Source organism: Gobio gobio, assembly GCF_949357685.1.
Source record: "Gobio gobio genome assembly, chromosome: 11".
NCBI classification, from domain to species: Eukaryota; Metazoa; Chordata; class Actinopteri; order Cypriniformes; family Gobionidae; genus Gobio; species Gobio gobio.
In genome coordinates, this window is record NC_137104.1 from 44,844,083 (window position 1) to 44,862,067 (window position 17,985).

The window sequence follows — 17,985 nt, forward strand, 5'->3', positions numbered from 1 at the left end:
AAAGCGCACGGCGCACGCACAGAGAGCCGTCTCTCATATAGCGTGATACTGAAATAAGTTCTTGTACGCGTCTTTTTGCGCTTGAACGCACTAATACACACAAAATCATGTTAAAATACCCTCATAAACCAGTCAGTTTTGTCTCAAGTGAACATAAATAGTTCAGAAAGAAAATGCACGTGTAACAGTAAATTGAATCCTGCATGAGTTCTTGTGACCGCAGCCTAATTCACCTGTAAACAGTGTGTCATTAACATTAAAGGCACAATATGTAATTTTTCGCTGCTAGAGTTTGCTTATTCAAAAGAAAGAAATAGCTTGATGATGCCTTGATTTCGCAGGATCATGGGAGATGTTGTCTTCACCTAAAAAGAATCCAACCGGACTCGGGCAGAAGTCCTATTCATGGATGAGCTAATGTATTAAAGATTTATTAACGTTACTGTAGTATGAAGCAGGGTGGGGCTGAAAGCTGAAGCGAGGCCCGTGGCTCGAGAGCAGTGGAGCTTTTGTTATGCCGCAGACGACCGCTTCTGCTTCTTCTGGTCATGCGTATGTGGGGTAACGCAGTGCTGTTTTATCATATGAGATACATTTGATTGTGTTGAAAGTTATGTTGTAGGCTAATGCAACTCTGTACATTCGCTCGGTGGCGACTATGAGACACTTGTTACACTGCAGTGAGCTAGATCAATATTAGGAATGGTAAAACATGGTACTCGCAGTAAATCAAGAAAATAAGATTTAAACAAAAAGACTGTGTTGAACTATATAACAATGATCAGTTTTGTGGCGATGAATGTATCCAAACAGTTGATCACCTGTCGGAAATATAGGGTGACACGGGTATGATGTCATTGATAGGCGACGCACGGTCCGTGTCCTGGTTAAAATTGCTTATTTCTCTGGATTTAAACTTTCTTGGAAACACTTGGCATAATGTACAACAAAAATGTTTTGGGGATATTTTAATCCAAAAATCGGACATATTGTGCCTTTAATCAAAGAACAAAAGAAAATCACACACAGATCTTGATTGAATAACTTTTGTAACTTTAATAAGGATTCATCTACACTCACCTAAAGGATTATTAGGACCACCATACTAATACTGTGTTTGACCCCCTTTCGCCTTCAGAACTGCCTTAATTCTACGTGGCATTGATTCAACAAGGTGCTGAAAGCATTCTTTAGAAATGTTGGCCCATATTGATAGGATAGCATCTTGCAGTTGATGGAGATTTGTGGGATGCACTTCCAGGGCAAGAAGATCCCGTTCCACCACATCCCAAAGATGCTCTATTGGGTTGAGATCTGGTGACTGTGGGGGCCATTTTAGTACAGTGAACTCATTGTCATGTTCAAGAAACCAATTTGAAATAATTCGAGCTTTGTGACATGGTGCATTATCCTGCTGGAAGTAGCCATCAGAGGATGGGTACATGGTGGTCATAAAGGGATGGACATGGTCAGAAACAATGCTCAGGTAGGTTGTGGCATTTAAACGGTGCCCAATCGGCACTAAGGGGCCTAAAGTGTGCCAAGAAAACATCCCCCACACAATTACACCACCACCATCAGCCTGCACAGTGGTAACAAGGCATGATGGATCCATGTTCACATTCTGTTTACGCCAAATTCTGACTCTACCATCTGAATGTCTCAACAGAAATCGAGACTCATCAGACCAGGCAACATTTTTCCAGTCTTCAACTGTCCGATTTTGGTGAGCTTGTGCAAATTGTAGCCTCTTTTTCCTATTTGTAATGGAGATGAGTGGTACCCGGTGGGGTCTTTTGCTGTTGTAGCCCATCCGCCTCAAGGTTGTGCGTGTTGTGGCTTCACAAATGCTTTGCTGCATACCTCGGTTGTAACGAGTGGTTATTTCAGTCAAAGTTGCTCTTCTATCAGCTTGATAGCAGCTTCTATCAGTCAGCCCATTCTCCTGCCCATTCTCCCATTCCATTCTCCTCTGACCTCTAGCATCAACAAGGCATTTTCGCCCACAGGACTGCCACATTCTGGATGTTTTTCCCTTTTCACACCATTCTTTATAAACCCAAGAAATGGCTGTGCGTGAAAATCCCCGTAACTGAGCAGATTGTGAAATACTCAGACCGGCCCGTCTGGCACCAACAACCATGCCACGCTCAAAATTGCTTAAATCACCTTTCTTTCCCATTCTGACATTCAGTTTGGAGTTCAGGAGATTGTCTTGACCAGGACCACACCCCTAAATGCATTGAAGCAACTGCCATGTAATTGGTTGATTAGATAATTGCATTAATGAGAAATTGAACAGGTGTTCCTAATAATCCTTTAGGTGAGTGTAGATTGTATTTGTTGACCAGAGGAGAACTGGCACCCAGCTGAGCCTGGTTTCTCTCAAGGCTTTTTTTCTCCATTATGTCACCTGATGGAGTTTTGGTTCCTTGCCATCGTCGCCTCTCTCGCCTTTTGGCTTTTGGCTTGCTCAGTTGGGGACACTAAATATTTAACTATATTACTGATCTGCCCGCATTGACACTGTATGATAATTGAAATGAGCTGGATGACATCACCGTTTTCTCCAGAGCAACTGTACAGCCGAAATCAAGTTCTGTTGCATTATTTTCCTGTTTAACACTGTGAAGCTGCTTTGAAACAATCGGCATTGTATAAAGCGCTATATAAATAAAGGTGACTTGACTGTATTTATAAAAAGAAAGCTATGCAGTGATATTTTATGTGTGATTACAATTTCAGTAACTGAACTTTGTTTAGTTTTATTTCTTTGTGCTATTGCTAATTTGTTTACAGTATGTGTTTGTATTTTATTTCTGTTAACTTATCTTCAATAATTTTTTTAATTTAGTAATTAGTAGTTAGTCCAGTTGTTTTTGCTGTGGTATTTTTTGGGAATTGATCAAATGAATCTGAATTCGAATTGCAAAAATTCAAACGATACCCTAATTCTTGGTGGTTCCTTGCAAGCCCAAGTCTAATTTTACAATACTCTACTTTCACATGGCTTTGGTCTCTCGTTCAGTGGAAATCTGTATGATTTTCACCTGATCCATCATCCACCAGACAAAAACTCCTCAATAAGCCGCACGATTTGAGGTATCATTCATGTTGAGATGTTCGCCACAGGTTAAGAGATTAGAACAAATCCCTAACCCTAAGTATGAGCAACAATAACAAGCAGCACTAGCAAACACACGGTCTACAGAGTGGAAAAGCTCTTTTACCTGCTTGGTTGCAGCATCAGAGAGATTCCTCAGGGTCCACAGGCAGTTCTGTGTTAGACGCTGACTCGAACCTGTGAGATGTTGGCCGAGGGCCTGCATACCTCCTGCCAAATGGAGAGAAAAAGGCTTTAGAGTCCATATTTATCGGACTTAGCCACACACAAAAAAAGAACAAAACTATTCAGCTACACAACCTGCTCTAAAAAGAAGGTTGTATTTCTCCATGGATTAGCCATTGTCTGCCAAGGGGAGAGAAATGTCTTTTGGAGTCGGTGCAGATAAACTAAAAGCCACATGGCTTAGGAAGATAAAAAGAGGGAAGGAGATTAGGAGACATCCTTGAAAACTGCCTCTCATCCAGTGTTGTAACTACCTGATCCTCTGCGCTTTTTCAAGACGAGCGTCAAAGCCTCATATGGGAAAGGACATAGTCACGCCATAACTGTAAAGACTTTTATGAGATCAGACCTGGCAGGCACGATGGTGCGAGAAATTTGAGTCCCGCAACCTTTTTCGTTGTATATTTAAGTATATTAATTCGCTGAAAGGTCAGCATTAATAAAGTAACATCCATGACTGCTGTGAAGATGTAATGACAGGAGGAGAAGGTTTTAACATAAAGCTGTAATTTTAGTTTTAATTGAAAATTTTATTCAGTTCAACGGCTGAATCATATATAAATCATGTATTGTTGGGACCGTAGTATAGCGGTTTACACACATGCTCCTGATATGTCAAGTCATGGTGCTCCTGTGGATGATGCAGGTTGAAGTTCGGCTCATAATGTGTTCCGATCCCATTTCCCTACTCTCCCCGACTATTCTGTCAATCTCAAATGTCTCTCATAATCATAAAGAACATAACAAAAATCTGAGAAGTTTACAAATGGTGTTTTTCCAGACTTGGAACGGAAATAAAAAATAAAATTTTATAGTGAAAGTACATTTCAGGTCAAGCTGTGCACAGAAGCTCAGAAAGACAAATCATCCATTGATTTGCATTCAAATCTCATTTATATTTTTGGAGCCTTTGCACACAAAACATATACTACCATTCAAAAGTTTGTGGTTAGTAGGATTTTTTTTTTAAAAGAAATGAATACTTTTATTCACCAAAGATGCATTTTCAAAATTGACAAAGACATTTATATTTATTTTAGTGCTGGGAATTGATTAAACATTTTTTACGAATTAATCACATTTTTTCTGTAATTAATCATGATTAATCGCGATTAAAAACATTGGGGTTTTTAATAATTTCATATTGTAATAATTTCAGTTACTCTCCAAATTAATGTAGAAACAATTTAAAGACAGCATATTTTAAATATGTGTTGTAATGGCATATTTTTATGAATGAAGGCCAGTATCACTGATACTAATGTCTCTATGAAACATCAATGACATTACATTACAGTATAACTGAAAGCTGCCAATTTCAACATTTATTAGGCTTTGTGAACTTAAAGGGGTGGTAAAACACATTCTTTTGAAGGCTTGATTGTGTTTGTGGGGTGCACTGTAACATGTGTTCATGCTTCGTTTTAAAAAAAATTGCCTTATTTTTCATATATTTGACCTTTATTCTACACTGCTCTGTCCCTCCTTGTAAAACGGTCTGATGCTTTCCGGGTTGTATGAAGCCAGTCCCTCAAAAATACGCAGTGGGCTCAGATTGGTTAGCTGGCCCAGTGTGTTGTGATTCGCTAACCGCAGTGCACGTCGGAAACGTCACGCCCCTTACCGCCCGAATCAGACCCAGAACATTTGAGTGAAGATGATCGAGCAGAACCTGTTCAGTCCTCGAGAGTAAAGACTGCGGATCTATAATGATCGCTACTGAATGGCACTTTAACTTTTGTATTTTTAGAACGATTATAGCCAAATATCTGTCGCAAGAACTAACCCAAAACAAACACTAAGCACTGGCTTTAACTAGTAAGTTAGCCAAATCACACACAGAACCATGTTTAGCATGCCTGTAGATAAACAATACATAAAAGCTCTAATCAAAGAATCATTTACACTAATGCCAGGTTCGCTGTTGAGATTTTAACGTTAGTGTTTGTAATGTTAGGTGTTCGTCGGATAACGTTAAGTATGAATGAGCTTTTAACAGACTGGTTTGCAGAACAGCGCTGTCATCTGTTTACTTCCTTGCTACAACCTATTACAGGAAAACACATCGAGGAAAAATAAATCAGACTTACAGGTTGTGGCCCGTAAACAGCTTCTGTTTGTAAATCCAGCTTTCAGGACAAGCTGTTGTGCATATCCTGTATTGAACTCGCGAAGTTTGTGGAAGATTGTGTTGTCCTCCGTGATATGTGCAGCGCGCGCATCGTGCATCCACGCACCGGCAGTGTTTTTTTCACGCAGCTGACGTTGTGCAAATCTGGTATTGAAATCGCGAAGACGGTGGATGCAGGGAGCCCTGCGCGCGCCTGATTCCCCGCTGACTCAAACACACGTGCATATAACATGCTGTATGTTAAACGCTCTGCAACGCACCCCCTTCCCAAGAAGGCTGAACAGAGCAAGTACCCCAGACCTGCAATCCGGATGAAAATAACAGCATTTCTTCGGCATTGCGGCAAAAACACAGCCTACTAACGCTTCCCCGCGGCGATACAAAATTGCCTCGCCCCCCTTATTTCATATTCCCCGGAGGAGGGGTTTATGTAAATATTGGGCCTGGTGATGTCAGCAAAACCTGGGTGAATGTGTAGTAGTCCCTAGCGGCCGTTTGCTGTAGTCCTTAGAAACTGATTTCTTTAAAAGCAAATATCTCCCTTTGCTTTAAACTTTGAACGTTGTAACTTTGCAGATGTTGTTTATGCTCAAGCAGCAACATTACACGTTAGCTAAAGTTAGAATAGTGAAATCGTGGTTTACCACCCCTTTAAAACAATCTTTACATAGACCCATTATAATACATGTTATATTTACCTGTGGCCTTCCCTGTTAAACAAAGCCTATACAGAAATTGAATAGTTATCAAACACCTTTCTTAACTGCATAAATAAAAAAAAAAAATATAGATTAATCATCATTAATTAAAGCTACAATTTTCTCTGTTCCCTTTGTTCTTTGAAGAACATTAATGACAGACATCATCAGTGCTGCTGTCACTTTAAGAACGGCCGCTGACGAACATGACGCGGATCTGACACGCTCCCAAAAATGAATATTAGCCCATGATTTACTTGCCCTCAAGCCATCCTAGGTGTATCTGACATTCTTCATAATGCTTACGCTACGTCTGACGACATTTCACACCAGTTACGCTCATCACACGTAGCGTAAGCATTTTGAATTGTGAGAGGCGCGGGCGCTACACTTTTTCCGTAAGTTCAATACGGAAGGCGATTGACCGGAAGCTAGATAATTTACTTTATAAAGTTTTAAATATGGATATTTTACACAAACGCATCATTTCGCTTCAGAAGGCCTTTATCAACCCCCCGGAGCCGTGTGGAGCAGTTATAATGGATATAGATGCACTTTTATGGACTTCAAAAACAGAGCAACATTCACTGCCATTATAAAGCTTGGATTAGCCAGGACATTTTTTTTTATATAACTCTGCTTGTGTTCGTCTGAAAGAAGAATGTCATATACACCTAAGATGGCTTGATGGTGAGTAAATCATGGGCTAATTTTTATTTTTGGGTGAACTAACCCTTTAAGCAATAAGTGCTGCGTTTCCTGCAGAAAGAAAATGTTTGTCTGAAAAGTTTTGTTAAGGGTTGGATTTTGCGTGCCCTGAATAAGACAATATCCGTCCTTCTGCCAGTCTCCTGCCTGTTTAAGTGACGCACTATGCTACTTGTGGTTGTTTTATGAGATGTAACGAACGTTTTATACTTGTGCTACAATTGTGCTGACCTGTGCTACAAAACGTTCAACCTCTGTAGCACCAGTGCTAAAAAAGTTAACGTACAGCCCTGATACCGATCCCAAACTTTTGAACTGTAGCATAATTGTTTAAATGTTTTTATTCCCAGAATTGGTACACAACGAACAAACGGAAATCGCCCCCAGCAATCTCATAAATATGTCTGTAATAATCATGAATGACTGGAAAAGTCATGTAAATTCATTAATCAAGAAGTGGGGGGAAAATATGCAAAAAGCCCCAAACACAAAAAAATTGATATTATAGGGAAATTATACAAAATGCCCAAAAGAACAGCCCTTGGGGATGAAAGAAAAGAGATAAGAATATTCCTCTAGGGTCTAGGAATAAAAAAATGACAAAAATGAAACAAAGAGCAAAAGAGAGTTAAAGAAGAACATAACACACACACACACACTCACCAGCGTCAACAATAGCCGGCTTGTTGCTTGGACAGACAGAAAGCACCTTCAGAACTCTGCTGGTGGTCCATAGGAGCTTTTCATAGTTGTAGTTTCTCATAATGAACACCAAATTTTCTGGCCCACCATTTGCCAGGATGATTAACTGTGAAGAGAGAAAAACAACATGAGCAGAGTTTTCACCGCAGGAACTTTCCCCAGGAACTATGGACTTTGGGGTAGTACTCTGTCGACCGCAGGGACCAGGGTCTAAATGACGTTCCGGGTAAAAATTACAGTAGTCATTTCTCGATAGAAATGACATCAGAAGTGGAAAATGTTGGTCAAAAATGCACTTTTACACACAAACTGACCAGCAAACGGAACTTTTGGACGCCATCTTTTTTTTTTAGCTCAACTGTCACAAAATGGAACGCACAGGATTGTGGGATATCAAAGGCAGTGAAGGATACATCTATAATAAATCAAATGAAAGTATCTCCGGAGACAGGAAGTTAAGCTAACATTAGATTCGGAAGTGCCTTAATGCCTTCCTACCTTGAAAGTGTCCTCCGAAGGCAGCATTTTCCAGGTTTCAGAAGCAGCCTGACTCTACAAACTTAATTCCAATGCATTCTCAGTGTTGCCACAGGGGGCGCTGTACTGGAGACACATGCACACACCTTGCTCTCCTGATTGCCGTAAGAAAGAAGCTGTAGGCAGTCTGTGGTGATGGCCAGGAACTTTGGGTTGGTCTTTTTCAGAAGGGGGACCATCCTTTGCAGTCCATCGGCCAAACGCACCGCCATCTTGGCCCCCTCCTGGTGCAGTAACAGGTTGTGTAGTGTGGTAATGGCATAGAACAGCACTGACTCCATAGGGGAACTGAAGAAAGAATGGAATATTTACAACATTTTGGTCAAAAATATTGTAATGGCCTGAACCATCAAATATGATGTGAGGGACGCTCTTCCTCAAATATGAAAGCAGATGCAGATTTTAATGTATTCGGACATATTTACATTGTGTGTAATAGCAAATGTAAAATTTAAAAGTTTAAAAACACAACCAACATAAAATAACTATTCACTGTACAAAAACAAGTTACTAAAATATAATCTGAAAAAATATTTATTTAAGATACTTGTGTATATTTTCTCTAGCCAATGCTGAAAGAAAGTAGAGATGAAAATTATTATTAATACATTTATTATTATTATTATTATTATTATTATTATTATTAAATATATTATTTATTATTAAAATAATTACAATTTCAAAATTAAACATTCTTATAGATATTCTAAGAAAATACAATAAAACGAAAAATTCACAAAACTTCATAAGTTCGCAAGTTTTCATACTTGCTTTTTATTTCATATTGTTCAAATAATTTGTTCATATTTTTTCCACATAATAATAATAATAATTATTATTATTATTTATTCACAATAAATAAAATATTATTTATTATTAAAATAAAAACAATTCTAAATTAAACATTATTATAGATGTTCTAATATAATATAATACAATGAAATATTCACAAAAAATATTCTCATAGTACTTGCTTTTTATTTCATATTGGTAAAATACATTTGTTCATATATTTTCCACATCATTTTCCACGGACCCCCAGCTTTATAAATATAAATGTGAAAAGTATTATATTACTTATTGTTAACATTTATTTTTGCAGTTACAAAATAAGACTGTTCTCAATTAGGTCTCTCAAACATATCCCCCCTCTACCAGAAAAGCAGACAGCCCTGCCATTGGTTGGCTTTGTTGGGACGCTCAAATAAAAAACAACATTGTTTTCAGCTACAGAATCACAGTTTACATTTTTATAGAAAAATCAACCTACAAAAGGCTTACCTATAGTTGTCTCTGCATATTAAACTGAAAGAGAAAAGAGTGCTTTCACATCAAAAAAAATTACACACATCACCTTTACAGATCAGGGCTTCTATGAGAGTGGTTACACGCAGCAATTTTTAAGATCTCACCATGGCCTCCTTGATCATGACATTTCAATACAGGCTGGCTGCACCAAGGAGACTCTCCATGTAACTTAATAAGCCGATACTGTGTCAAAGTTACAGCAGCCCTGGTTACGTGGTCATAAAGATTCTGCTCTGCTCTATTATCTCAGCATCTGCTGTAAATGGGCTTTCTGACAGAACAAATTTCCCATCACAGTCCAAATATACCTCTAAAATACAGCTCTGCTATGGCCCCTATTACAGGGTGGTGTAGTAGACGTTTTCATATCCAGAGATTGTGCTGGTCACAGCGTTCATCAGAATGCACCGCGGGTTAGCTCAAGGCCTCATTCACGAAATGTGAAGGAGATAAAGCGAGAACAAATTAATGTGCGCCATAATGAGAGGAAAGTTAAACATGCCCACCAAGACTAACACGACTGGGAAAGAAAATGTCAGGTTGACCAGACCAAAAACGGAAAAATGATGGCTTCCAGCTTAAACGAGCATGAATTTCTATGCTGGTCCAGGCTGGATACGGCCGGTTTGGTGATGATTGAGCATGGCTCGTCTCTTAGGAACTGTAAATGTCCATCAAACGTTTACCACTATTCAACCAAACCATCTATCTGTCCATGAACAGTCAAGGGATTAATTAAAACACAAACGCATCAGACCGCCTAAGCATCTGTCATTCACCATTTTTCTTATTTTAGAACAAGGTATCTGCATTTTTCCAAGACGGAAATGTGATATTTATTCGTTTTTGATGATATTTACTATTCTGAGATGGCTTTATTTCATCATATTCACATCCATTTTCTTGCATAAAACCATAATTTGGCCCAAACATCCATTGTTACAATTAGGATATTTAATGAAATTGTTAAAATAGTCAAAGGCTGCATCTGAAATCGCCCCCTATACCCTTAAATAGGGCATTATTTGAGCGGATAGCCATTTGTAGTGGTGTCCGAAACCATAGTGGACATTATTGAGTGCACTCATTCTATCCCAAATTTCACTGCAATAACATGTGTACAGCCAATGTTAGAGTTTAGATTCTCTGCCCGAGCCCAAACTTGGCCGAACCAGGCTGAGTCGGGCCAATATTTCCCGCCACTATCCTTGATGCATTTGTATTTTTTTTTATCATTATTTTATTAGGCTAATTGGGTGGGCAGAAAGCTATGCCATAATCAGAAATAATATATAAATAATACATTTTTAGAAAAGTAAGAACTAATACTACAACTAAGAAACGCATGTGTACAAAGTCAGGATTAGTCTAAAAATGCGTGTTATACTCACAGCACATGCAGTGATGAAGCGCAGCATTCTGAACAGAAACACTCTGAGACGCCAGTCATAAGCTGCCGCGTGAACAGTGCGCTTTTCTTAACTATTTATTTTCGTTTTTTAATTGTTTCATTTAAAAGTAGACATTTCAAGCTTTCTATACACATATTTCTCATGTCTGTGAGGCAAGTAGCCTACTGAGTTTCGGTTTATTTATAAGACATGTTCAAGAGCAATGCAAGTGATCGCTCCGGCGCCTCCATGTCATGATTATTGTCTGATATAGTCTATTTGCTTCTTATTAATTCAATCCAGGCAATTGTCTGATTGCCACAGTTACTTTGAAAAAGTAATCTGATAACTGATTACTCCTTTAAAAAGTAACTTAGTTACTCTACAGATTACTTGATTTTTAAAAGTAACTAAGTTAGATTACAAGTTACTTTATTAGTTACATTCAGCAGTTGCCGACAACACCCCTGCAACCTCAACATAAAAATGACAACCATTTTTGCCAACACTCACTTTATTGGAAGTGCATTTTTTAACAGTAACGTTCAAAAATGTATCTCCTGACATTTTTAGGTTGAAATTAAAAAATATTTCCTGAAAAAAAAACATGTTTTAATAAAAAAATTTAATAAAGACAGTCTTTCTTGACTTCACGTGACATAAATACTCTCTCCGAGACGCAAGAAGAAAGCAAAAACATATGTTTTTACGAAGGAAAATGACAAAAATAGTAACTCACAGTGACTTGGATAAATTACTTTAATCTGATTACTGGTTTGGAAATAGTAACGTGTTAGATTACTCGTTACTGGAAAAAAGTAGTCAGATTAGAGTAACTTTACTGGCATCACTGCTGATGAAACATTGATTAAAATGAAGATACAATTTAAAACTAAATTCACTTTAAAGAAAGGCTTTCTACAAAACAAAACTTAATGAAGTGGCCAAAATCATTTCTGACCCACTCGCATCTTTGCACTTTTCATAATCAAAATAGCCTAGATGAAATTTAAAAATAATATTTAAACATAAATATGAAACAAAATACATTGTTTAATGGCTACAACAAGTATAGTAGGCTACAGTACAGATAAATGTCATGTCTGAGCGGGATTTGAGCGAACGTCATTTTACCGGTGAGGGTTCATGAGTGGAGCGAGCTGGTATAGAGCGGATTATTGAGCTGAGCGATACACCGCTCCGCTTCGCTCATTACAGGCTCATTCTCATCATAACACCCACGTATTAAAAAAAGGTTGGGTTTAAATCGGCTTGGGCTCATAATTACAGTTAATGTGTCGGGCCTGGCTGGGCTCGGACACTACGTGTAAGGGCTCGGGTAGGGTTGGGCTTGATTATTTGGGCCCGATCTAAGCTCTAACACACAGTGGCTGTCCGAATTCGCTCACTTGTTTTCCTTCACTCCTTCAAGTGAACTGTATTAGTGGACTAAAGTAGGGAATAGTGATTGAGGGTTTAACAGACATTTAAGGGATACTAACATTTAACATTTAAATTCATGCAAAATTCCACATAGGGTCTTCCATTAAGACTTTTGAAAGGCATTCTGGTATGTAACAGCCGCCTGATGAACAACTTGAAAAAATTTTCATATAGCCTGGTTCGTATGAATGTCACATTACAGAAGTAAAATGCTAGTGCACAAACTCACCTGAGCATACGCACAAGTGCAGGGATTCCACCCGATTTGAAGATAGCTAGCAGGCCCTCACGCTGGTGGGACAGGCTGTGCAGGACGCTGGCAGCGCAGCGAGCCGTCTCCAGATCTCCAGTGTTCTGCATGGCCCTCACCACAGCCGACACCATCTGAGGAGACTGCATGAGCACGCGACGAGACGCCTCCTTCCGCGTAAGCTGGTTCACAATGAGTGCTGCCTTGTTTACCACCACCTGCGATGGTAAGAGAAAAAGTTTCATACCTCTTGCATGTCAAAAATTGTACTTTCATGTCTACACTCTAAAGCTCCAAAAGGGTGTTTTACAGTGATTCAATAGAAGGACCATTCTGGGTTCCAGAAAGAACCTTCAGGGAACAGTTCTTAAAGGTCCCGTTTTTCGTGTTTTTTTGAAGCTTTGATTGTGTTTACAGTGTGCAATATAACATGTGTTCATGTTTCATGTGTAATAAAACACAGTATTTTTCACACAATTTACTTATCTGTATACCGCTGTTTTCACTGTCCTCAAAACGGCTTGAGAATTTCCTCGTTCTATGAAGTCCCTCCTTCAGAAACACGTAACGAGTTCTGATTGTGCCAGCGGTTCCCGTGTTGTGATTCGACAGCAGCTTAGGGCACGTTGCCCGAGAAGGTCACGCCTCTTACCATAACGGGGAGATGAATGCGCTCATACTACAGCCCCTGAAGGCCAAACAAAGGTGATTTGACTCCGGGATGAAAATAACAGCGTCTGAACGACATGGCGACAAACGAAACCGAACGCAACACTTCCTCTTCTCCACGAGGGAGCAACAAGACCACGCCCCCTTTTTTGCGTATTCTTGTGGGCGGAGGTTAGTCAACAAACTGTTCTACTGACGTAATTAAAGCAGGATGTACCAGGATGTAGTCCAAACCGGCCGTTCGCTGTAGGCTTTGAAAGGGAACTTCTGTTAAATAAAATATCTTGCTTGGCATTGAACTTTGAGCTTTATAATTTTACAGGTATTATTTATGCTCTAACAGCAACATTACACACTTACTAAAGTTTGAAAAATGGGATCACGAAGAACAGGACCTTTAAAAGAACCATTGTTTTAGTGTGAAGAACATTTTAAAATCTAAAGAACCTTTTTCCACTATAAAGGAATGGAAATGTTCCATGGATGTTAAAGATTCTTCTTCATGGAACCATAAGTCCCGTTTCCACCAAAATTACACGGAACAATTTGTTTGGAACTCTTTTTCCCTCAGATCTGCTGCTGTCTGCTTTTCCATCGCAGTCTAAAGTACTGTGAAAATTAGTCTGGTGACTTAGGACTGCGTGCGACTTTCCAGAACCCACTGGATTTCGTCCTCCGCATATAAGCTTAATAAAGCCTGAACCTCGTCGTCGGTCCATCATTCGTATTTTTTCAAATCCATTGTTGAATTGGATAGTAAACGACTCTTACTGCACGCACCACAACTGACTTTTAGGTTGAAATAAAATGCTGCATGAGCTCAACCAATCAGCATGTTCAGGGCCCAAGTCCCACCCCTGAAAGTTCCTGAACTTTGAAAAAGTACGACCTCGCAAGCAGGGCCGTTTTGAGGGGGAAATTTGAACTCTGAACTTTATTTAGACCCCGGTTCCTGCGCTCGAAACACACCAAGTACCACCCAAAAGTCCCTAGTTCCTGGGGAAAGTTCCCGCGGTGGAAACGCGCCTATAGATAGCAATAAAGAACTTTTATTATTCACCCTTCACCCTCATTATGTATTAAAAAAAACTGTATACAGGTGTTGCATTCCCGGGTCTGTTTGGACCCAGTCAAACATGCTTATAAACAGTTATAACTTAATATTTTTCAACTAAAACCATATTGTAACTGATCAGTAACAGCAATGAGTGAATGCACACATTTTTTTTAACTTTTAAATTTTACTATGTTTTTAACATGCTAATACTACATTTACCACCTTGTTATTAATTGAGAATTTAAGAAATTCTTTGCAAGAAAATTTAGCTAGAACTACAGCAAAAACCAGTGAGATGAAAGACAACTACACATTTTTTTCTAACTGTTTCTAACCGAAATGTTTTCAAACTAAATATATTAAATGTACTTTTACTTTCAGATGAAAAAGTTGATAAATAACCTGAAACCTCATTTCCATGCTGTAATGGTTCATCAATAGTTGGACCCCTCTATTTTCGAACCCTCTTTCCTTTTTCAAATTTGGCCTATGAACTTCTGATCTACAAACAGACATTAATTAAATTTTAATTTCAGAATTATAGTGTGTGTGTGTGTGTGTGTGTGTGTGTGTGTGTGTGTGTGTGTGTGTGTGTGTGTGTGTGTGTGTGTGTGTGTGTGTGTGTGTGTGTGTCTGTGCACAACAAGCATGCGTATAACAATAAAATTCAGCATAATTTAATGTGTCAAGCCACAATTCACTTCTGGGTCAAAATGGAAATGTAATGGTTATATCTCTTACATTATATAAAAAAAAAAAGAAAAGGGGGGAAACATTCTGACATAAATGACACATTTCATTTTCACACTAAAACTGATTTTTTTAAATAAATCTTAATATCCCTCTTCCGGGTCAAAATTAAGCAAGTCTAGTATAAGTCCTCTAGCATAGTGCAGTATAATATAGTATGGTAGCATATATATCAGTCCAATCATATGTATTTTGCTTAAGGAGCAATATTTCACTCAAGCATTAAAATTGTTCAGTGTATACTAAATACATTTTTTAATATTAATACACAAAAAACATACAAACATATGCAAAAATATGCTAAATTATACACATGGCATGAATAGAAAAATTGTCAAATACGGTTTTTAATTGATTTTAGAATTTCAATGGTTGCATGCTCTTGGCAAGCAGTAATTTAACTTGGAAAATAGATCATATCCTAAAGTTGTTTTCCACATCATATCGTAGCACTTTTCAGTCTTTCGTTTCACTTTATTCCTCCTTTCTCCTTCCATAGTTCTGGCCCGTCCTGTGAGATCATTCTCAATTTTTTATCTTTTCATTACCCTTTTCCTTCTACATCTCGTATCGCTTTATTCTCTGAGAATGACAGCTCAGCTACTAATTCAAAACTTTAGTAATTTCACTCTAGATCATTTTGAAGATGTCAGCTCATGTGGGATATCAACAGAACAAAAGCTATAGCCTTTTGCAGAACTGAACTATACTATTTATTTATAAGTTCTCCAGCACAAAGCTTTGTTTTTAGCCATAACTCATTGACGGCATTTTTAAACAGGTTTTATTAGATTCCCAGCTTTATACATGCATGTTTAATTAAAAGGGTTTCGTGTGATGATAGTATGTACAAATGAACATTTTTCTTTGCACCCATCTGACATCATACCTGGTCGTCATCGGCCAGCAGTTTGGTGAGCTCTGGTACAGCACGTGTGGCCAGCTCGGCATCATCCTGATAGTTAATGAGATGGACAATGGCTGTTTTCAGCAGCTGCGAGGGCTCGGCCAGTCTCTGCACATTGGTCGGCTGGTCTGGATTGCTCTGTGTGGTGAGCACCGTCTCTCCCTCCACTAGTGTCTCGGGGAACATGGCTGCACGCACTCTTTGGGCTCGAGTTAGACTGTATTCAACATCTGAATACAGAGAGAGAGAGAAAAAAAGAGTCATATTTAATTATTTGAACACTGTTATAGGGTGGTCTTATGAATAATAACAACAATAATAATAATAATAAAAAGCACAATTAATTTTTGAATGTATTTTTAAACGTTAAGTGTGCTAGTATTATTATTACTATTATTTATTTATTTAAAAAATAAATATTATTAATGTTATTATTATTAAAAAATCATAGTAATAATAACAGAAATAATAATAATAAGCACATTTCATTTTAAAAGTGTGCACAGTGTTACATATCGTTAGCTAACGTGTATATATCTATAAGCTAACACTAGTCTCTGACCGAGACACCTGCCCTGTTCTCCACTGGTTTTCCTCACACAACGGCTGCATCCGAAAACTTAGGCAACTGACTCGTTGCCTCGCTGCCTTATCAGACAATGACTTGCAAGGCAGCGTTTGTGCATGAAGGCACCTCACGAAACTGATTTCGGACAGACTTCTGAGGCAGTGTAACAGCAAAATAGAGAGCGCTTTGGTGAGAATATTTAATTACTACATTAGTAATTTCTTGCTAGAAATGACATCAGAAGTGGAAAATGTTGGTCAAAAATTTACATTTACATACAAACTGACCAGCAAACGCAACTCTCGGACGCCATCTTGTTTTCTAGCTCAACTATCAAAAAATAGAACGCATAGGATTGTGGGATATCAAAGGCAGCGAAGGATGCATCAATGCTGCCTTCAAAAATCAATCAGATGAAGGTCCCTCAGGAGGCAGGAAGTGAAGCTAACATTAGATTCGGACGTGCCTTGATGCCTTCCTACCTTGAAATGTGTCCTCCGAAAGCAGCATTTTCCAGGTTTCGGACACAGCCAACAACTCAATTTGTCTCCTCTAATTGTTGTTCTGTCTAATCCTGGACTGTCCCTAATTGTCTGTCATAATTGTATGGCTGTGGTCTGCCATTTGAGCATTAATAAACATTTATAGTTTCCTCAGCGTCCAAACTGTCATTGCGATCCATTGTTTTCCTATCGTTGAAATTGACTGCACTCCCTCCAGTTACGTCACTTCCGTTTGTGGCATTTTTCGATGCGGAAGTAACATTTTTCTCACAAAAACGACTCCAGAAGCCTTAGTAGCGTATTTATAAGTATATTTTATATAAGTATCAAAATCTAGTTTTCTATACATTGACTCACTGGTTGCTCTAACCTGCAATATGCCCTTTAAGTGTGCTATTTTAATGATCAAAGGAAACATTTCTGCTTCACAAAATAATAACAATATAATTAAATAATAATAATAATATTTATTAATAAATAGATTTTCATTATTATTATTATTCCACCAATTACTATAATTAATTATATTGTGCGCAATATTGCAGACATGCAGACTTAGCGCATTAATACAGAATCATTGTGCCGGTTCTCGATGCCCAATACTAGTAACAATGTTGCTACCAAACATTCTAGAGCGCTCTTTAGTTCCTACTAAATTGTGACATGGCGTGCCTTTTCACTTGCCCAATTATCTAGTATTGATGATCATTGCAAAAATTGTCATGCAGATCGGCTGAGGATGGGAAGCGATGATGGTGAATTGAAATTTTACTGTAACTGTAATCATAGGCGCGAGCGAGATGATTGACAGGACGATAGCGGAGGCACAAGCGCAAGATCACTTTTGTTAATAACAAAAAAATAAACACAAATTGAGGGTTCCCCGTTTTACAGAGCAATTTCCAAATTTATTTTATTTATTTGTTATAATTCGGGTATAGCTATTTTATGTCATCCTTCTTATTCGTTTTTTTCACAAAACTTTAATATACGCAAGTTTTTTCATTGTACTAT

The 17,985-nt window shown here is 38.3% G+C and overlaps 1 protein-coding gene across 1 annotated transcript in view; it reads right to left on the reverse strand.

Annotated features, from left to right (window-relative positions):
• jupb (junction plakoglobin b) overlaps positions 1–17,985 on the reverse strand; it is a 126,222-nt gene that overhangs the window by 36,137 nt on the left and 72,100 nt on the right. Inside the window, exons 4-8 of the mRNA XM_079828431.1 lie at positions 15,883–16,130; positions 12,497–12,735; positions 8,212–8,413; positions 7,550–7,694; positions 3,231–3,334 (exon numbers count right to left, since the gene is read on the reverse strand). Of these exons, the coding sequence (XP_079684557.1) occupies positions 3,231–3,334; positions 7,550–7,694; positions 8,212–8,413; positions 12,497–12,735; positions 15,883–16,130 (938 nt within the window). The remainder of the gene's footprint in view (positions 1–3,230; positions 3,335–7,549; positions 7,695–8,211; positions 8,414–12,496; positions 12,736–15,882; positions 16,131–17,985) is intronic.